Source organism: Mercenaria mercenaria, chromosome 8 (assembly GCF_021730395.1).
Source record: "Mercenaria mercenaria strain notata chromosome 8, MADL_Memer_1, whole genome shotgun sequence".
Lineage (NCBI taxonomy): Eukaryota > Metazoa > Mollusca > Bivalvia > Venerida > Veneridae > Mercenaria > Mercenaria mercenaria.
Window position 1 is genome coordinate 72885290 of NC_069368.1, and position 19910 is coordinate 72905199.

Here is a 19910-nt window from a genome sequence, read left to right on the forward strand (position 1 = left end):
TTTTAATTAAACTGAGTAACACTACGATATAATTTTATTCGTTTGACGGTATTCGGTTCATATTTAAATAGTCGCTAAAATAAACGAAATGTCCAGAATTTACAAACGAACGAAAAGGCAAGGAAATCATGAAAAAGCAAATTTACTTCTTTATCCTGTCATGTTTTAGAAACAGTTTTTTTTTCAGATCTACCTCTCTGTAATGGTACTAAATGATACTTCAACTGACAACATATCTTCCTGAATATATAAGCAATTTCATGAATATAAATTATGAAAGAGAATAGGCAAAATATCGACGGGTAGTTGGAAGCTTTATAAGAGTTTTGTATATTTTATTTCTAATAAAGGATAGAGAACTTCAATAAATTGTCATTAATTCTGACTTTAATTTTTGGTTGCGGGTTTATCCCGCTACCGAAGTTAAAGTGTATTTCTGACAATCAGAGCATCTTTATTTGATTCCGAATCACATCCAAAGGATGTTCATGTGCTACACAAAATAGTCCCATTCATGAACAATGCGGATGAATTGAACACAGTGACCCCAAAATATGACTTGGATGGATCAATGAACAAGCAGTTCTTATTCAGCCTGTATCCACTCCAATGACCATTTAGATTATATAAGATCTATCAATGATAAGGTATTCCAGCCCATGGTTACATCACAAGCTGGGTCAGGCAGAGTTCATCTTAGACATGAGGCACATTATATTTGTATTTGTTTCTCATTCATGTATATTTATAGACTGGCATTTAAACAGAAAATAAATCTACCAAAAACCCGCAACTACCAGACATTTCAAGGCTTTGATTATTCATAGGTCTGCATGATATATATATATGTTTCATCTTTGGGCAACAGCTCGTAAGTTTTCACACTCTTCAGTTCAATTTGTTACGTGTTTGTATAGTAATCTTCATATTATGACTACATTGTTTGATGCTTTATATGCAGGAGCTATTATCTGACCCACCCTTTTCCGTAATATTTTCTTTTCTTGATTTCTCCGAAAATAAAAGACAATGCCACTCATATTACACATATTTCGAAAGAACTCCAATGATGGTAATGGGAACTTTTCAAAGTATTAACATAACCTAATTCGGCTTGAAATTAAAGTAAAAGAAACAATTTTGATAGAGTATTTTCCATTGCGAATTTAAGCCATTTTTGAGCACCATCTTTTTAATCTCAGTAAGTATAAAAGCAACAAATCCATTTAAATAATTCATTAAAATTCGAGATTTTTGCCGTAAAAATGACATTTTTAAAGATATAGTAACGTAATAAAGAAGTTTAACACTGATATTTAAACAGAATACTTGACAGCTTACATTAAATGGTATGTTTGTTTTTTGTTTTCGTTGTGTTTAGTCACACCGACACAGTGTAGGTCATATGGCGACTTCTCTATATTTTCATGGTGGGCCTAAGGTCAAATGAAGAATCTAAAGCCCCCGGCGATGTTTCGAACCAGCATCGCTGAGGGCAAGTGATTTGAAATCTGCGACCTTGCCAACTCGACTTCGATGGCCCCTTAAAAGCTAAGAGTAGTCTGTTAGGGAGCACAGCAAACACAACCGAAGCCACACATTGCTAAGTATATCGCAAAACATTTATATACTTAATTTACGAAATTATAAAAAAACATAATTTCAGCATGTGAACATAAATACGACAAGCGCATGGTACTTGATATTATTTTTTGGAAATGTCTCGCATTGTCCTTTCCTTAATTCTTAAATCAAGATAATGTTGACCTGTTGATGGACTGCTTCCTATACATGTATGTAGATGCTGATTCAAGTTTTACACTTTTTGTTTTCCCAAGGAAATGAATTTGTTGAAATTTGGTGCTGTCACTAGGAAATACACTGATAGTTTTCGTATCTTAGTGATTACATATATACGAGTATGGCATAGAAGCGCACACAGTTTATATGATTTAATTCATACTTTACTTTCTTTACCTTCCTTGAAGAAAATGTAATATAATTAATACTAACATAGATTGACATTACATATAAAGCTGCCATTTTGCCTCTGCCTTATGGTGTATATGTTTGGCAAGTGTTTGTAATGTTTATCATAAAAGCCTATTTTTATTATCTGTGATTTTATCGTTTTCCCACGTTTAACAATCCAATTAATTAAATAAGTGATAAGTATTGGCCTATTGTTTTGTTTATGTCATATAAAAGTTGGATGTATTCTCGAATGTTGACCGTGTCAATGTCTCTATATACATTTTAAATTATGTTACGTATTCATAAACACATCTCACTTAGCATGTATTTAGTTTAAGGTCATTTTTCCAATACATTTAAAATGTGCTATGATTTGAATATATCACATATAACGAATCAAACATAATACAACAGAAATAACTCATTAAAGTGAATTTTACAGTAGGATGTTTCTTGACAGCCTAAGTATAAATATATCAAGAGCATTATGTTCTTACCGAAAACAGAAGAACTGTAGCAATGATTAAGGAAATTCCGGAAATGGCATACCACAAAATCATTGTCCATTTGCGTCCAATTCTAAACGAATAAAAAGCATTTCACAAAAAAATGGCTACCAGGCCAACAAACATTGCAAATTACATCACACACTAAATATGCTTATAACCAATTAAAATTTTCCCTAAGGGACTAACCAAGGGAAAAGTTCCAAAGCATTTTGTGGACAATCGTCGTGATAGTTGGAATGTCTATCAGAATTGTCATAACGTCTACACTTTTCTTCTGTGCTACGGTCCTCAGGAAATTTTACAAAGTTAAGGATTTCCCTATTATTAGTAAGTTTTCTCCTTAGGAGCTTTAAGAATACGGACCCAGACGTATTAATACTGAACTTTATGTCGTTAAAAGCGCTGAAAAGTTCATTGTATTTGTTTGTGTATATTTTCCCAAACATCTACCATGTAGGTGAAAAGAAGATTTGATAAAATATCAATTTTAGTGAAGCATCATAGACCCATTTTCACACACTACTTTTCAGCATCTTGAAGCTTTTGCGAAAACCTTGTCCTGATCTCACCGGATCACAAGTTAATATAAACAGCAGTTCTGAAAACACCGTAAAATAGAAAAGTTATGGGACATTGTTCCCTGTAGCCCCAGCGATAAAAGTAAACCGGTCATTAGTGTATGTTAGGCTTACATGAAACAAAATCATATAAAATTGATTTTTTTTTATAGAAACGATATTTTTTCCCTGTAATGTTGATATGTTCTGACTCACATCTATATTTTCACAAGTTAACGCATTGTATAAATTAACGGAAGCTTAGCGAATTGATCAAAGCATCATTTCGTGCTTATGTTTCCTCATTTTGACACACAATACAGTTTTAGTCATTTAGGTGTATTTTTGTCCATCGTCCAAATAAATTAGGCCTAAGGGTAGCAAAGTCTTTTCCAATAAATTGTAACATAATTACACATTCATAATCTATAAATATTAAATGATTACCATAATGTGTTGAACCGTTTACAATATCACTGTATGGTAACACAACGGTAGCCGTGTGTTTGGATTTGTCAAATATGACAGCTCAGAGCAAAAAACAAAACAAAAAAACAAAAAAAAAAACAAAAAAACTAAATACAAAAAAAACAAAAACAAAAACAAAAACAACAAAAAACAAAAAACAACAAAAAAACAAATAAACAAAAAACAAAAAAACAAAACAAAAAAAACAAAACAACAAACAACGGAAGGTCATGTAAGTTCTTACAGATATTTAATACGTCCTGCTACGTTTCGTTACCAAACTCTGTTCAGTAACACCGGTAATGTCCAAAAAAGTAATCGCCGGACTGACATGGCGATCGGGAATCATATTTAGCATAAATATATCTCATAAACCCATTGCAACTGTTCATTTTCGCGTCAGATATTCCAAAATTTCATTTTTATTATCTATATAATCAATCTGTTTGGACTAAATGGATGAAAATGTACTATATGATAATCTCTAGTATAAGTATGCATAATCTGTGATCAATATGGATGCTACTTTTTCTAGTGTATTTAATCAAACATATATTACTGCTTACAATTTTGAAAGCAGACTTTTCAAGACTTTTTGAAATGAGTATACACATATCCTTGCTAGTGACCAGAAAAAAAAATGTGTTAAAACTAAGCAAATGATCAATGCATACTGAAGATTGCTTCAATTCTCTGCACACCTCACAAGTAACATTTGCTTTAGCACTTACCCAAATGAACATCCTCGTAGAAGGCATAGCTCCATATCTGTCGGACATACGTTAAGCGATAGTTTTAATAAATAGTGTTTGCAATACAGGGCTAACACACGACTAGTACACCTTCTCACCTTTCAGTACGTACTAACAGGTTTATACCTCAGCGGGGGATTCAGCGTTGCTATACTTTCTGCTGGTTTTTTGGGATCATGGGGTCCATTAACATATGTGTAATAGAGTTCCGCTTAGGCCGGTGCTAGAGGTCTTGAGAGGTGCTGCACATTTCATTACCTCTCATGAATAGACTCAATCAAACCGAGTCTGCTTTTATTCTTCTTGGTTGCATTTCTTGCTACCAAAGGATCTTTTTACAGATTTCATTTGCTATTGACAGTGCCATTTCGACGTCCAGATGTTTGTTTGATATACGTTATAGTATGTCTATATATTATGAGAGTTTAATAATTACACATCTATGCATACACTGCTGTAATCTCTCGTGTTTTTCTCCTATTGGATTTGTTTTCCTTTTTATAATTTCTTTTCTCAAGCGTAGCAGTGAAATTTTCCAGTCTAAAACACCAGTGGGAGAGGATTGTCCACGGAAAGCAATGGTCAGCATAATTCATCTTTGTAGGATATTCAAACACACAGGCCTATTACTAAGTAAGATAAACTGCAAGTGCAAGAATACTATTGTTGATTATGCATAATTGTTAGTTCAATAGTAGGATCACAATAGAAGCTATGTTTCCTGTCTATATACCAATCTCACATTTCAAAACAGAGCTTTTGAAAGGAAATGATTCACTAGCTTGTTTAATTATATACTGACTTCTGTTCTAATTTCATGACTGTTTATATAAATTTCGATGAAAAAGGTCAAATATCAAGTATGATAGTCGACTATTCAAATGCCATGTCACAAAAAAAGCTAACTGAATGAATCAATGACATAAACAAGTACAAAATGGACAAGAATTTTGGTAAGACATATGTTTTAGTCATAGAAATTTCCCCTCTTCTGATGCTAAATAACACTAAAATACCTGCTTACATACACGAACTTAACCATAACTTGCTAAGTCAAGTCAAAATAGCGACATATATTTGTTTTGAAAAAGCAGGAGAATCTTTTAGCCTGTGCATTGCATGTCGGATAATTAGAGTGAATAGATGTTTGAAGTATCATTTCATTCTTAAAAGTGGTATGTGAGGTACCTGCTTACATACCAAAGCAACAGCAGCATTTGTTAGCTCAATGAAGCGACATAACTCCGCAATGAAGTTAAAGTCAGACTTTCAGAACCTTACTTTACATGTTAGATCCTCCTAACTATTGTTTATTGAGATACCTGCGTACGTACAAAAAAGTACAAAATTCAATTTAGTGAATCGAGAAAAGAGTCATACATTTGTAAACAAAAGCAAACTGGAATTATGGAACATGTGTATTGCATGTCAGATCATCACATTGAACAACTAGTTTCAATAAATTCCCACTAGTCATTACTGATACAACATCTTACAAATAATTAACAAAACGTATCCGGAAGTCGACGTATTCGTCGTATTCTTCCAGTAGTCGATGTAAATCATCTTTTGGCATAGTGAAATAGCTAATGTGCACAGGAGTTGCTTTTGAGTTGGTAGGTAAAATGGTAAACAAACGTTTTTGTTTATTTCGGGCCTGTTTTCTAAACATTTACTAATTCCCCTGCTAAACAAGCAATTGACAAATATGATAAACAAATGAACATTTGTTGTAAAAGAATTCAAATCAAATCACCCTCTTGATGGTGGATGGAACCACTTTAAAAAACGAACGACTTGGAAATCAGGGCTGTTATATTTCGATCGTCTCAGATCGTTCAGCGCGACTTTTATGTCGTGTTATTGGTACTGTTTAGTTTCTCAGCATGACCATTTCGGCCTGGGTGGTTCCAATACTCCCGCTTTCATAGCCTTGGGTACACCCCTTGGGTATGGTGCCTGCTTTTTAATTTTGTCTTTTGACAGTTCCTGTGATATGCAAGCTCCATAACCTCAGATCCCCTTTCTAAATTCCAGTTTGTTTAGTTCTGCCCATTGTTTTCTCGTTTGGGGCAAACCCATTACTTTACCTAGGGACCAAACGCAGCTTTTCATGGAATTACACGCCACAACCCGTGTATCATTGAAGGTTCCATGTTCACCGCCATTTGAATACATCTGCGGATGTCTCTAAATTGCTTTTTATACTTTTGGCATATGAAAATGTTGAGTTCTGCTCAACCCGGGGCTAGAGAACGTGGACGGTAGCATGCATTTCCACTACCGTCCATGAACAGGCTCAATCAAACCGGGCCTGCAACATTGTCGTTTTTTGTCGTGTTGAGCGACCTGTGAAGTTTCCATTTTTCTAGTTGGATATTTAACCAGCCTGGCACTCAAACATTCTTACGCTCTTTTTTAAAACTATCAGGATATACAGTGATTTATTTTGAAACTATTCCATGAAATAAATTCGTTATTCAATGTAACACATTTTATGCACCAGTACCAAAAATAATTACTCTAGGTACAACGTTAATTTCGAATCGTTTATACACATCTTAGATATTTAGTTCCATAGATTTTAAGCAATCCATACAAAAGGTTACCTCTTATATCCCAGAAAGGGATGAAGGACATAGATGTGGCTGTATATGATTTTATTAACTTTGATACCGATTTTCGTGCAGGAATGTGAATTAAGTTGCAATCCAAACCGGTGCATATACTAATTCCAAACCGTTAACTGCTTTTCAATTACTTGTATCCATTACATTACACACATGATACATATGATTGACTTACGATGGTATTTTTCGCAAAACTACTATACTTTCAGTTTAGAGACCGATGACAAGATATGTCAGAAAGTGTTTCTTCTTTCTTTTTAACTGACTTGTCTGATGATACAATTGCAAGAGTTCTTATAACATTATTTAAAAGTTTCGTTTTCGCTTCTTCGTTTTCGCTTCTTGATTCCCATAATCTGTAAGTTTTTATCACTTAGTAATTAAAACTGGAATAATCTGATATTTTTATATCGAATAACTTAAACCTTAGAATGAAAACTAAATATCTAATAAATCTTTTTGTAAGAATATGTGTTAAATCGTAGAAAACATCAAAACTTACGTGCCACCTTTTGCTCGAGAGAGGCCATATTAGACAGATCCAAACACACGGCTACCGGTGTAGTTACCATACAGTGAATATATCCATGTTTGAATCGAATGTTTACCGTAACAAACTTTTATGTGTACTGTTTGTTACCAATATGTAAAATGTTTACTTTGGAAACTATTCAAGTAGATTTTGACATTCAGAACATTTTGCCCAGTTGTATTGTCTAAATGAGTCACTCCATGAGAAAACCAACAAAGTATATTTGCGACCAGCATGGATCCAGACTAGCCTGCGTATCCACATAATATATTTGTATACTTTCGGCACTTACATTGAACATTATTTCGACGGCGATTTACTACCCCAATGGACTTAGGGGAATGAATTAGATCTTCTTACCAAAACAAGTAACAGTTTATTAGGCATTCATCATTCACGCACAACCGTTTCTGAAAAAGATTCATATAAATCCATCTTAATTACCAGAGGAAGAAAAACTGCAAAAGAACGAATAGCAATGGTGAATACTATTCATTATGGTTGGTGACTCTAACACGCAGGTCTAGCAATTGCTACAAGATCACGTCAAACTAATATGGTACAAAGACAAAAATATAAAATAAATGTTGTTCTTTATGCACATAAAAGATAGTTTCTAAGCAAAACATGTACTGATTGCTGTTCGTTAGAAACAACTTAAAACTCGCCAAGCACGAATCAATTTGGTCTTGTCTCGAGCCGCGATCCTGGTCCGAGTTTTGCTTAACCTCGCTTTTGTATGAATAGACCTTTTTACAGAGAGCTATTTCCTTAGCAACGGAAAACAATTTTCGCGCATGCGCACTCTACATAGGGCAAAAAGTCATGACTACACAACATATCATGTTGAGTAATATTGCATTTGCAATCTATTCGATCAATAATGAGTTTGCTTTATAGTAAATATCCGCCGCAAGACAAAGGAAAATATATGTAGATCTTTGCAAACCAACAACTGATATACTTTAACTAAAGCGCATTATCATTGATGATTTTAGATTAATAAACTGTTTTGCAGCAATTTCGATCTCGACAAATTTAGGTTCAGAAAAATGTAAAAATAAAGATATTTTCCATGAATTAATAAAGTAATATTAAAAGTTTTGTTTTATTTCATAACATGAGCTCACAGAACTTACCACCAATCGCAATAAGCTTACATGATGCTTGTAATTGTTTAAAAGTCAAATTAAAAAATAAAATATTCAATTAACAAAGTTCAGCATTTGATTTTGTATCCAATTATAGTCAAATGGTGATCAATTCATTCCGTATTCATGTATTCATATGTTATAGTACATATTTTCATAATGCTCTCTCTTTTAATATTGAATAGTTGTCTTTTCTGTTTTTTATGTTTCGTATGTTTCGTTGATATTTTCAGTTCTTATAGTACTTAGCAGGTTTAACGTTAAAATAAAGCTACGATTCTAAGGCACGCAAGGTAAAATATACAGATACTTTCAGGAAAATATGACTTATATGAATATATTTCCGATTCATCGGTCGGACTTGTTTTATATTTCTGCTATAAATATTCAACTGTATTGTTTCTGATGCAATTTTAAAGTCACTGCAAGGGTCCGGAATAAAATTTATATTCTCCCCAATACATGCCAAATGATGTTAAATACATATGCTGATATTTTTAAATAGCGTAATGATTTAAATCATTTTAAATGTGTATATACTGTTGTCAAATTATTCGATGATGTTTACATGAAAACTGACTTCCCCACAAATGTCATTCACCCGTTAGTAAGGATTTTCTATTAAATCAACCTATAGTTATGGTGGACGCAACTTGACCCCGATGGTTGACCTTTATATTATAATACATAATTAGATACAACCTATTATTGAAAAGGGGTGTACGTAAAACGTTTCATCTCTCTGCATTCATAAATTTAAAATTGACTGCTACACTAAGCACCCAATATTTCTACAATGAAATAATCGATATGAATAATCTGCCTAAGGTCAACCATCGGGGTCAAGTTGCGACTACTATAAATATATATCAATCTCCAATAAGTATGTGAACAACCTTTGTCAAAGGTCATTAAAATGTAAACAAACACTGTTGCATTTGCTGATTGATAAAAACAAAAGTGAAAACTTTGTTGCTTCATTAAAAGATATTCTGATAATAGTTTGAGCGTAAATAACTGGGGACCGACCATGTATATTTTTGTCAAAATTGACATATGTATTTAATAAAATAAGTACCTGATTTTCTAAAATTTACCTTTACATATTTCAGCTGTCGCTTTAAAGAAGCTGATTAATAGTAATGCAATTCGAAGTTAATACGTGTATGTTTTATGCATGTTGTTAGGTATTCGTTTAGCAGTATGTCGTTATGTACTATGATAAAAAAGTTTACCTCTTTACTTGTTTGCATATTTTACTAGGATCTTCCCTCTTACTTTCTAACTAATCTACTGGTATTTTCTGTGGCGGCAATTTTCATAATAGCCACCTAACCCGGACACAAGTCATTCGGTATATGTCGGCGAATGTCCCTATATTAATTTTATGTACAGTTTATTTTGGCCTTAATTTAAGTGTTTGCTATAGAATTTGAAAGATTATTGTATAGTTGTTTTTTATTCTACGATAAAGTGTGTTTAGATTTCGGTTGTAAGATTGTTGTATTAATGTGTTTTGTTCTCCAATAAAGTATGTTTTGATTTCGGTCGAACTCGTATTTTCGCAAATCGGTCACTGACAGCATTTTAATCAGCCACGGACATTATGCATTTTAACAGCTGTCCCCGCAGTTTTCAGCCCACATCATCATACCATAACAGCACCCTTTACCCTGAGGCTATATTACCCCTGTTGCCTGATACTAGTGCTCAAAGTCTTACGTGGTTCGTCAAGACGGGCTGCACATAGAGGTTCAAGCCCTCTGGTTGTTTATCTTAAAAGTTCTACACTATAATTTTGTGCCCACATGGTATTCACTCTCGACGTAGCACATGCGGAGCCCCGACATTAAAATTATGTCCTCTCGGATATTCTTAAAATAATTGACCTTTTAAGATTCTGTTTAAATATGAAGTTGGATAGGAGGCTTTAAAATTGCTACTCCACTTCCTTTGGCGGGAAAAAGAGACTATGTATTGTCTTTGCATCTGTACAGGTCAACCCGAGTTTAAGCAGTTTAAAGGCAAACTCTTTTCTGGCTTAAACAGTATTTTATTGATATTATTATAATTGTTACAGTAAAATTGTTAAATGTACAAACATAGAGGATTGAGTAGAAAGCTATAAGCTTTTTTAGAAACTCTCTTTTCTGTATTCGACATTGTATGTCAAAGAACACCTGATTACATGTTTCGTATTCTTGATAGTGCGGGCAATGATTATTTTATGAATTGTTCTGCCTTAATCTCGATATAATCTAATCAACTGTTCATTTGCATTTGACTGAGTATATCTTGTAAAAGGACAAAGCGCATTGTGACTTGTTTAAGCGATCTCTATTTAAAACATCCCCTTGCTTTTGCTTTTATTCTGCTGTGGATTTCTGATACCACAAGTATGACAGGCGGGCGGTTTCTGTTTGTGGAAGCATATTTGTCATCGACCCTTTCATTTCCTATAACACCTGTATGTCTTAGTACCCATATTAGACAATGTTATGAAACTAAAAAAAATGATTTCTGCTCTTGTTTGTGACCTGCCTAATCATATTAATTGCAGTAGTTTCAGACTATCACTTAATATTGCTACATTGTTGGACCATGTTTCAGATATCAAAGTCATATCTATTTGACAATCTGTTAACTTGAGAGCATGGTTGTATGTGAGATTGATTCTTTCCTTGACATGGTCTTCAAGCCTTCTAATGCTACTTGGACAGTCTTTAAGTGTTTCAATTGCATTATTTTAGGCAGTGTTTCACTGTAGATGCTTTAGTTTTATCTACATTAAAACTGTCAGGGCAGGATCAAATGTTTCTAGTCGAAGCTTATTGTAATATGTTGGACGGTTTGCACGAATTCTTTTATCACCGACCTTCCGTAATCCAGGTTGAGTGTTTCTCAGATATCGAAACTATAGTGGTGAGAGACAAGTCATTCAAAGTCTTTGGCCTTAACCACTTGGCCACGGATACCCTGATTGGGCCTTATGAAATATATCACGAGATCAAACAGAGCACATCACTTTAGATTTAAATATCATTTATTTTTATTACAAATCATATAAGAATATAATAAAATGGCTTACAAAGGTACCAATTAGAATTGAAAAACAAGTCTTTGAAGTAAAAAGTATACATATATCGTATATATAAATATAACAGTTCTATTTGAGTTTTGTTTTTAATCCGTGAAGAAAGAACTAGTGAAAAGTATTCAGTCTGTTTGTTTGTTTGTTTTGGGTTTAACGACGTTTTTCAACAGTATTTCAGTCATGTATCTATTGTATATATTGACTTCAAGGACTATTCAACAGCTTCAACAGACTTGCCAGCTTAAAGTCTGACAGATTTTTCTCCATCTTCGTCAGATGGGCCAGGTTTAACTTCAAATGACATTGACGATATATTGTCCTGCTCTTCCCATTTATTGCACTCAGCAATCGTTGTAGGAAGTTCATGGGCGGCGCTTTCCGGAAGTCGTATTGCTAGAAGCACAACCAACAAACACATCCCGCCAAATATTGCACCGGGTATCCATAACGCTATCAATGCCTATAAAAGAAGAAAAATGTAAACTCAATTTACAAAAAGTTATATATAAACCTTCTTGTGTTGATCGAAACAAAAACCCCAGTTTTCAGTAAACTCTCTGACCTTCAAATTGTCTCAATTCACATGTGAAAGAAAAGATTTTTTTTACTTTATTTTTGATGAGTTTACTGTTATGTGCGTGTTTTACGTATTGTAGCTTCTACACAAAGTTTAGTTTGCAATTATCTTGAAATTAAAGCATTAGTGAAAAATGAGTGTGGATCCCATACGTGGATTTAGAGAAAAGACTTTTCCCGTGTTTGACTTGTTGAGTCTGAGCACATTAACTGACCAGTGGCATTATCATATTTTGTGACAAGTCCCTAGCTCATTTATAGAAAAATTTCTTTATTACCTTTCTGTAATGGCGATGACATTTAGTTGCAAGTTTCAGGCTTCAAACACAAACGATAAAAAATATTTATGAAAATTCTTTTATAGAATAGGTTTTAATTATTACCATATATTTGTACTGAAAGATATAGGAAAAACTAAATCATGGACAGTAATAATTTTAATTGTATGTCTTTTATACGATGGTATAAAGTTATAAATGCATGTGCCGTATATAAAATATGGTAAATATTTTCACTACGCTGAAAATATCAAATATGATACTTACCAGATTGCTGGCAAAGGGCGCCAAAATTCCACCAATACGCGAAATGGAGGAAGCTATACCGAGACCACTGTTTCTGTAAAGAGAAAGATATGAAATGTTAAAACCAATCGTATTCTATGTTTGCCTGTATATATTAGATGATATTTGAAACTCCTTTCACTGTTTCTCTCTAATGAAACAGATGATATTTAAAACATGTACTTCCGAATCCAATAACTCCTTTTGCATTTCGTTTAATCATAAAAACAATATAAAAAAAAAGATATTTGATGTATTAAGCCCGGTCAGAAGGGGTCCAAATTTCCCAGACTTTAAAGTTTTTATCATTTTTAAATATTTTCTGCAAAAATGTCATACTACAGGTGCGTATTTTCCAAGCTCATTAAGATTTTGTCTTGTCATTGTAAAATTGACAGGTCTACGATTAATAGAACCTCTCGTGGATAATATGCTACTGACATGTACAAGAACTATAATGTCACACTGTTAAAGATGCTGGTGTTGACCATACACATATATACGCCCAACTTTGAATACTAGGTATGTACATGTATAATGTAAGAAAGAATTGATTTACCTCATATCAAAGAAATGATAATCACGCCTCATTGTATTGGCCTGATATTGACATCTTGAAATAAGTGCCATCATTTCTTTGTAGAATATTTATTTTATCTGTATTTGGACCATATTATAATATTAAAATTTAGGAGGACCGGCGTAAGGTCAGTTTGAAACTGTTTACCTGTAATTTGTAGGATATATTTCTGGCGTGTACAAGAACATTGTGCTTGTGCATCCAGTGCTGGCTGATTTTCCTACGAGTGCAAACACTGTGGCCACTGTCTCCAACACATTATCCTCTGCAATATAATTATAGTAATAGTACATAAGCTTATAAAATGCATTGTTATAAAATATAATGTATAAAAATATAGTTATAAAATCATTTATATCACAATATATTGGTTTGACTTTCACAATAGAGAAGGCTATACTGATTGTAGAACGTCTTCATGTCTGTCCGCTGCAACCCCTTCTTCCACTTTGCAGGACTTTTCGAGACATTATGTATTTTGACTTTGTATGTTCAATTTATAAACTGAGTAGTGCAGATTTAGTCGTTGATTTTTGACCTCAGACATTTACAGGGGTAAATGGTGTCTTTAGGTAAGTGTAAATATGGCGGATTTTGTTGACAAATCACCACCCGAGGGCGGATATTTTTGCCAAGTATGTGTTTTTCTTTTTCTTTGGAAACATTGCATGCATGAATTCTGTGATCACGCTATTCACCTCCTCCCGACAATTTACCCTGAGTTTGTACCTGGTACCGTAAAAAGTTATTGAACGCTTTATACGGAGATAAATAGTTCAAGTCCTGCTAAAGTCCAATTTTCAAACGATCTTTTATTATTGCCAAGTCTTTAGAAATTTTAATTTTTACTTACGACTGCATAGCAAAAGTGCCAGAACCATTTTATTGCCGATTTGCTCTTGTTTAAGCCGATTTCAGCATCTTACTGGGAACTTTAAAACAATTTGGTCTCTATTCGGGCCACTCTGTACTGCGTTAGAGTTAATAGTATGATACCATTCCAATGTATAAGGACATTTCGATAGCCGAACCTATATCAATTGTGATGTTTTATATTTGCAAGCTAGCAGTTCATAAGACAATTTAACAAATGATGATTTATTTCATTGTGCTGTATTGAAATTAATACTTAAAACGTGCGTAAATGTAAGTACATGCTAAATGCATTCAGTAATTGTGAACAGAGGTCCAATGTTATAAGCTCTAAACCTGATACTTATATGTTTCCGATAGAACATCACGGTATGCGGTAATTACAATTTACTACTCTAACGTCTAAATCACAATTACTGATTGCTTTATGTAAAAAAAAGATCGCATACTTGGCAAAATATCCGCCATAGGGTGATGATTTGTCAACAAAGTCCGCCATATTTACCCGTTAGACATATTTTTTCATTTAAACCACCGGAAGAAACCATGTACGTCCTACCCCCTACATTTAGCAAATTTGTCTTTGTTTACTTACTAGATGTATTCTGTAATGCAGAATTTGTGTTCACCTACTACGTACTGTGGTATGCAGATTTTGCTGGCTATATATAGTGACCAATGCATAGTTTGGGACTATTTACTGCTTAATTATTCAGTGACAAGTACATACTTTTACTTTAAATTCTCATTAGTTAAATTGAACAATGCAGTTTTGTCAATGCTGTATTCTTATAAAATACAATAGTAAATGCAGGTTTTATCTTTAATTACTTACAAAAGCAGTAGACATTTTGATAGTATTTTCAACTTAGTTAATACAGCGGTAAGCGCAGATTTTTATTAATATTGTTCACATACTAATCAGATTTTACCTACTAAATGCATTGAGCCTTGAACATTTTTCTTACAAGATACAGTGAACAGTAAAAATGTTACTTACTAAATACAGTGAGCAGTGCAGTTGAGATAATTAAAGACACACCTGCCGTAGCAAACCACAGAATCATTGTTCTTTTACGCCCAATTCTAAAATTCATTATGTCTACATATATATATATATATATATATATATATATATGTTGCTTCACATGCAAGTTGCTACAGAATGAAAGGGTCAGTCAATAGCATACATTAGTTGTTTACACACTGTTAAAAATTAAATCATCAATACTAAAACGGTTTCAATGAATTATGCATAAAAAGTAACACATATTAACAAATATTAATTCTGATATTTTTTTTCTGATTAAATAACACAAAATATATATTTATTCTGAATTTGTTTACAAATAGTTGTACACATACTAAAAAAGTTGATTATTTGTTTTATTTTATGATTTGATGTTGCTCGCCGAATGGGAATAAGGATATACGGCATTCAGGCGATCTTCTAGATGATTGTTGCCTCAAAGCAGGCAACATTAAAGTTTTAACGTCTTTAATACGCACGTTTAATATATTAGTACACATCCTAAAACTTATTTAAAAGTACAGTGAAGTGATTTTTCGTTGAAACACGTCTCTGATGATACTTGCACAGTGTTACAAATCTGTTGGGGTCATCACCATTCCTTCTCATGTGACACTTACACGGGTTTTTTCCAAGAAGCGGGTCGAGAGGGGTTCGCTTGCGCTCGAAGTTGTCATCTGAATCGAGCTAAAATAAATTAGTATAAACAACAAAAATATGTTACAGAAGTTAAATGAATAAAAATATATTTCATTCTACTCACTTGTTGAACAGGTAGAACTCCAGCAGAAGTGATGGAACCTCAATAACGCCGCTCAAAAAGAAGTTGACGAACCGATCCCCGGCCAAGTGAGTTGACACCAGTGTCAGACCATAATATGACCCCATTGCCACTATCCTGGATATATAAAAAGGTTCATATATTCTTTTATTTGTCTTTTAATGGTAAAAATATTCAATATTTTCTAGTATAAACACAGTTACAGAGACAATAATGTTTCCACTTTATGGAAGATAGAGCTAAACAGAATCATCATTTGATCACAGTTGAATGAGAAAAGCCTGAACATTGAAAGCGAATCGATCATGATTGTTGATATATCTAAAAAAAAAATTGACTAATAATTCAGGAAGGAAAAAATTGGAAACTTCACTACATCTGCGGTGGTGCCGGCTTGAGATGAAATAAAGCACTTGGGGCACCTGGGGTCTTCCTCCACCATCAAAGCTGAAAAGTTGCCATATGACCTATAATCATTGTGTCGGTGCTACGTTAAACCCAACAATATAAATAAAGGACTACATCTACAAAAGTGATGTATAGTTTCAAAACTTAGACCCGGGCTAATTTAATGACCAAAATGACCAGCTGATCACTTATTTAAAGAGACTGTATTCATTTATATAGTTCCCTGGAAATACTTGCCATGAAAACCACAGGATTAATGTATTCACTCTCAGCTTAGGGTTTTTGAGAATGTCGATGACATTGTATTTTACCACTGTTTTATCACGTTTCCCTTTCTCGCCACCATCTGGTAGAGTGTCATATGAACTTTCCAATCGTGTTAATCTCAGTTTCAACTGATTTTGATTTTTCATAAAATGGGGAAGATCCTCGATTTTCTTGTATTCAACCTTATTCCACTTTGTTGCGTTCTTCAAAATTTTCTTTGCTTGTTTTACCTTGCCGTTGGTAAGTAGCCATCTAACGGATTCTTCCAGCATCCTAGTTTGATAACAATGAAACAGAATGAAATTGCAGTCATAAGAGCTCTTTGTTCTTTGAGATTATCGTTGGCTTACATTACAAGTTTTTTGCCCGGACAAAGGCTTATATTCTTCAAGAAGCTTCAACTCATATATCATTCTTCTTTATTATTATTCTAGGGCAGTAACTTTTAAGATAACAAACTAGTGTCAGATCTTTTTTGTAATTTTAACTTTTTTAAAATCTAAATAGGAAAGTATCATATCAGGTTTATATAGCTGACAGAGGACAAGACTTTCTACAACCTGGACAAGGCGCATGTTTGCCATGACGTTAATATCCCTAGTAATATTTGATTCGTGTCAAAAAGTTTACAATGCACTAATTAACATTTGATTCATAGTTACTTGCAAATGACAATTTGGTATTTGCACAAACTCTGGTACACTAGCATAGCCGACTAAAAGTTGAATACCTGTAAAAAGCATCCTTTCTGCAATACAAAGTTCATATTTCAGTCTTATCTATTTGATATTTGTACTATACTTTGGACATTATATTTGTTTTCAACATATTAAGTGTTATCATTATTTATTATTATAATAAATTCATTGTAATATCTCTGTGATTTTTTCTATATCATTAGATTGAGAAAGAAATTTAATATGTTTACCACCACTCAAACAAGGCGTAAAAAGAAAATGCACTCAGTCCTATCTGAAGATAACGCCAATCTACCCCACGGAAAACATATCCAAATAGTGCGAGGATCATTATGCCTACAGACCATGCAATAAATGATGCTGCTTCTGTATGTGAACGGACTTCTCGTGGAAACAACTCTAACGCCAGGATTTTTCCAGTGCATACAATGCCCTTCAGAAATTAAACAAAAAAATATTAATAGGTCATGAGAACTGCATATAACACAATTTTACGAAAGTTTGGTAACATCGAGGAGCTGTTTATGAGCTTCTTCATGAGAACTGCATATAACACAATTTTACGCAAGTTTTGTAACATCGAGGAGCTGTTTATGAGTTTCTTTTGACTGAAATAAAACCTATTTATACATAACGTCCAGCTGCGCCTCCCTCGGTGAATAAAACTTAATCTTGAAAATATTCATCAGGAAACGAGACTACAGTGTCGGCAAGATTGGGGACTAGACAGCGTTAAAAGATGCAAATGCGTTCACATTTGTATGCTGCGAGTTTCGTTTTGTGGAGGCTGCGTTGGGACATGGCATTACCCCTTTGATATTTATCCTTGTTTTTTTTTTCACAAACAAACACGCATGCACACACATAATACTCAAATAGTCAAATAGTCAATCAAACTGGAAATTCAAATTGTTGGCCTAGAAAAAATATCTATAGTATATAATATCATAAATAAAATACCTGTTGAAATGTCCCTGTGATGAGCCTAAGTGTTAACAACATGATAATATTAGTTGAGAACGCCATTATAACCATGGACACCATTACACCTATATGGGCAAGCACGTGAACCGTCTTCCGGCCAAATCTATCTGCTAGATGAGACATTATCAGTGCTCCTAGACCCTGGCCGGCAGTGCTAACGACTGTGCCAGGGCGGCCAGATTTGACCGTGAACATACCAGATTCCACTGAAAAAAAACCGCAAAATATTCACCATTATACGACATTCCAATATATCTGTAATATAGCATTTTGAGACACGCAAAAACTCAAACATTTTAAGGACATAAGTCGCGAATGGTATCTGAAGAAAGTCAGCATTTTTAAATGCATTGTTCAATATGAAAACAAAAAAAACTTGCAATTACTCGAAACCCCATACCTCGTATGCATAAGTCAGTGTGTTTGAATAAATAAACCCGTCACAATCTCTCTTCTCTACAAATACTGACATATTTCCTTCGTTTAAATACACGTCGTAGTCACATTCACCTGCCTCGTAAGTGAAATTCTCGTTTTCTGAAGTTCCATTTGCAGACGGTGGCACTTCGCACGTGTAGTCAGGTATATACCCTTAATGGAAAAATGTACATCTAAGTAGTTTGTGACTTGAAATTAGCACATATATACTTCTTGAAGTAATTTTTCACACTGTATTGACATGAATCATTAAATAAATTGGTCCTTACTTACGATAAAACGGTACGTTCTTTTTTGAGTTTGTTAACTTGATCTACGTATGCATGTTAACATTAATTATAAAAGGATTGATGTACTTGCCAGTAAACACAGCGCTTAAAATTGCAAAACAAGCCGGAACATAATCTATGAGAATAAGACAAAACTGGAACATCTGAAATTTTCCCCAGGGTTTAATCTTCCTCCAAACGGAGTCAAACTCTAGAACTCCACCTTCCATTCTTTATGTAGGTCACCGTTCTCTAGCAATCTGCCAATTAGATTGTTCTGTTATATGACAAATATATATTATATTATAATGCTGTAATTACCCTAAACACTTATACTAACTTATACTAAAACAGAGAAAAGTATAAACTTCACAGGTCGCTCAACACTTGCTTTGACATAAAATGATATGTTGCCACCAGTTACAATAAAGAAAATTAGAAACACAAGATCCATTAAAAAGAAACAGTGGCAAAATAATCATTCTTTCAACCGTAACTAATTTGGCGATTTCTTTTGTGATATTAGAAGCGTGAACATTGTCACCTGTGCACATAATTCACGTATTGTAGCTCGTGCTATTCAGATCCTTAGCGTGCATGAACAAAAATCAAATGTTTACACGTGATGAAGTCGAAGACAAACTCACGAACCATTTCTTGTCGTTAAATTTCCTAATGTACATTTAGCGTGTTTTTATTACAAACATTAAAGACTTTTTTGTCCAAAAAAATCTAAAATCGCAGATATTTTTTGTTTAAGCTTAATTACGTCACAT

General features: G+C 33.6%; 1 protein-coding gene across 2 annotated transcripts; it reads right to left on the reverse strand.

Moving 5' to 3' along the window:
* Positions 1–11750: 11750 nt before the first annotated feature.
* On the reverse strand, positions 11751–19682 carry LOC123565619 (organic cation transporter protein-like). 2 transcript variants are annotated; one of them, XM_053550177.1, is made up of 7 exons: positions 18404–19682; positions 17674–17876; positions 16053–17018; positions 15260–15345; positions 13534–13651; positions 12789–12861; positions 11751–12127 (listed from the first exon to the last, which is right to left on the reverse strand). In XM_053550177.1, the coding sequence occupies exons 3-7, from the start codon at positions 16175–16177 to the stop codon at positions 11909–11911; spliced, it is 621 nt and encodes a 206-aa protein (XP_053406152.1). In that variant the 5' UTR covers positions 16178–17018; positions 17674–17876; positions 18404–19682; the 3' UTR covers positions 11751–11908. The 2 variants fall into 2 exon arrangements, with proteins under 2 accessions (XP_053406152.1, XP_045215411.2); XM_045359476.2 differs by lacking the exons at positions 11751–12127; positions 12789–12861; positions 13534–13651; positions 15260–15345 and having other exon boundaries at positions 16173–17018.
* Positions 19683–19910: the final 228 nt, after the last annotated feature.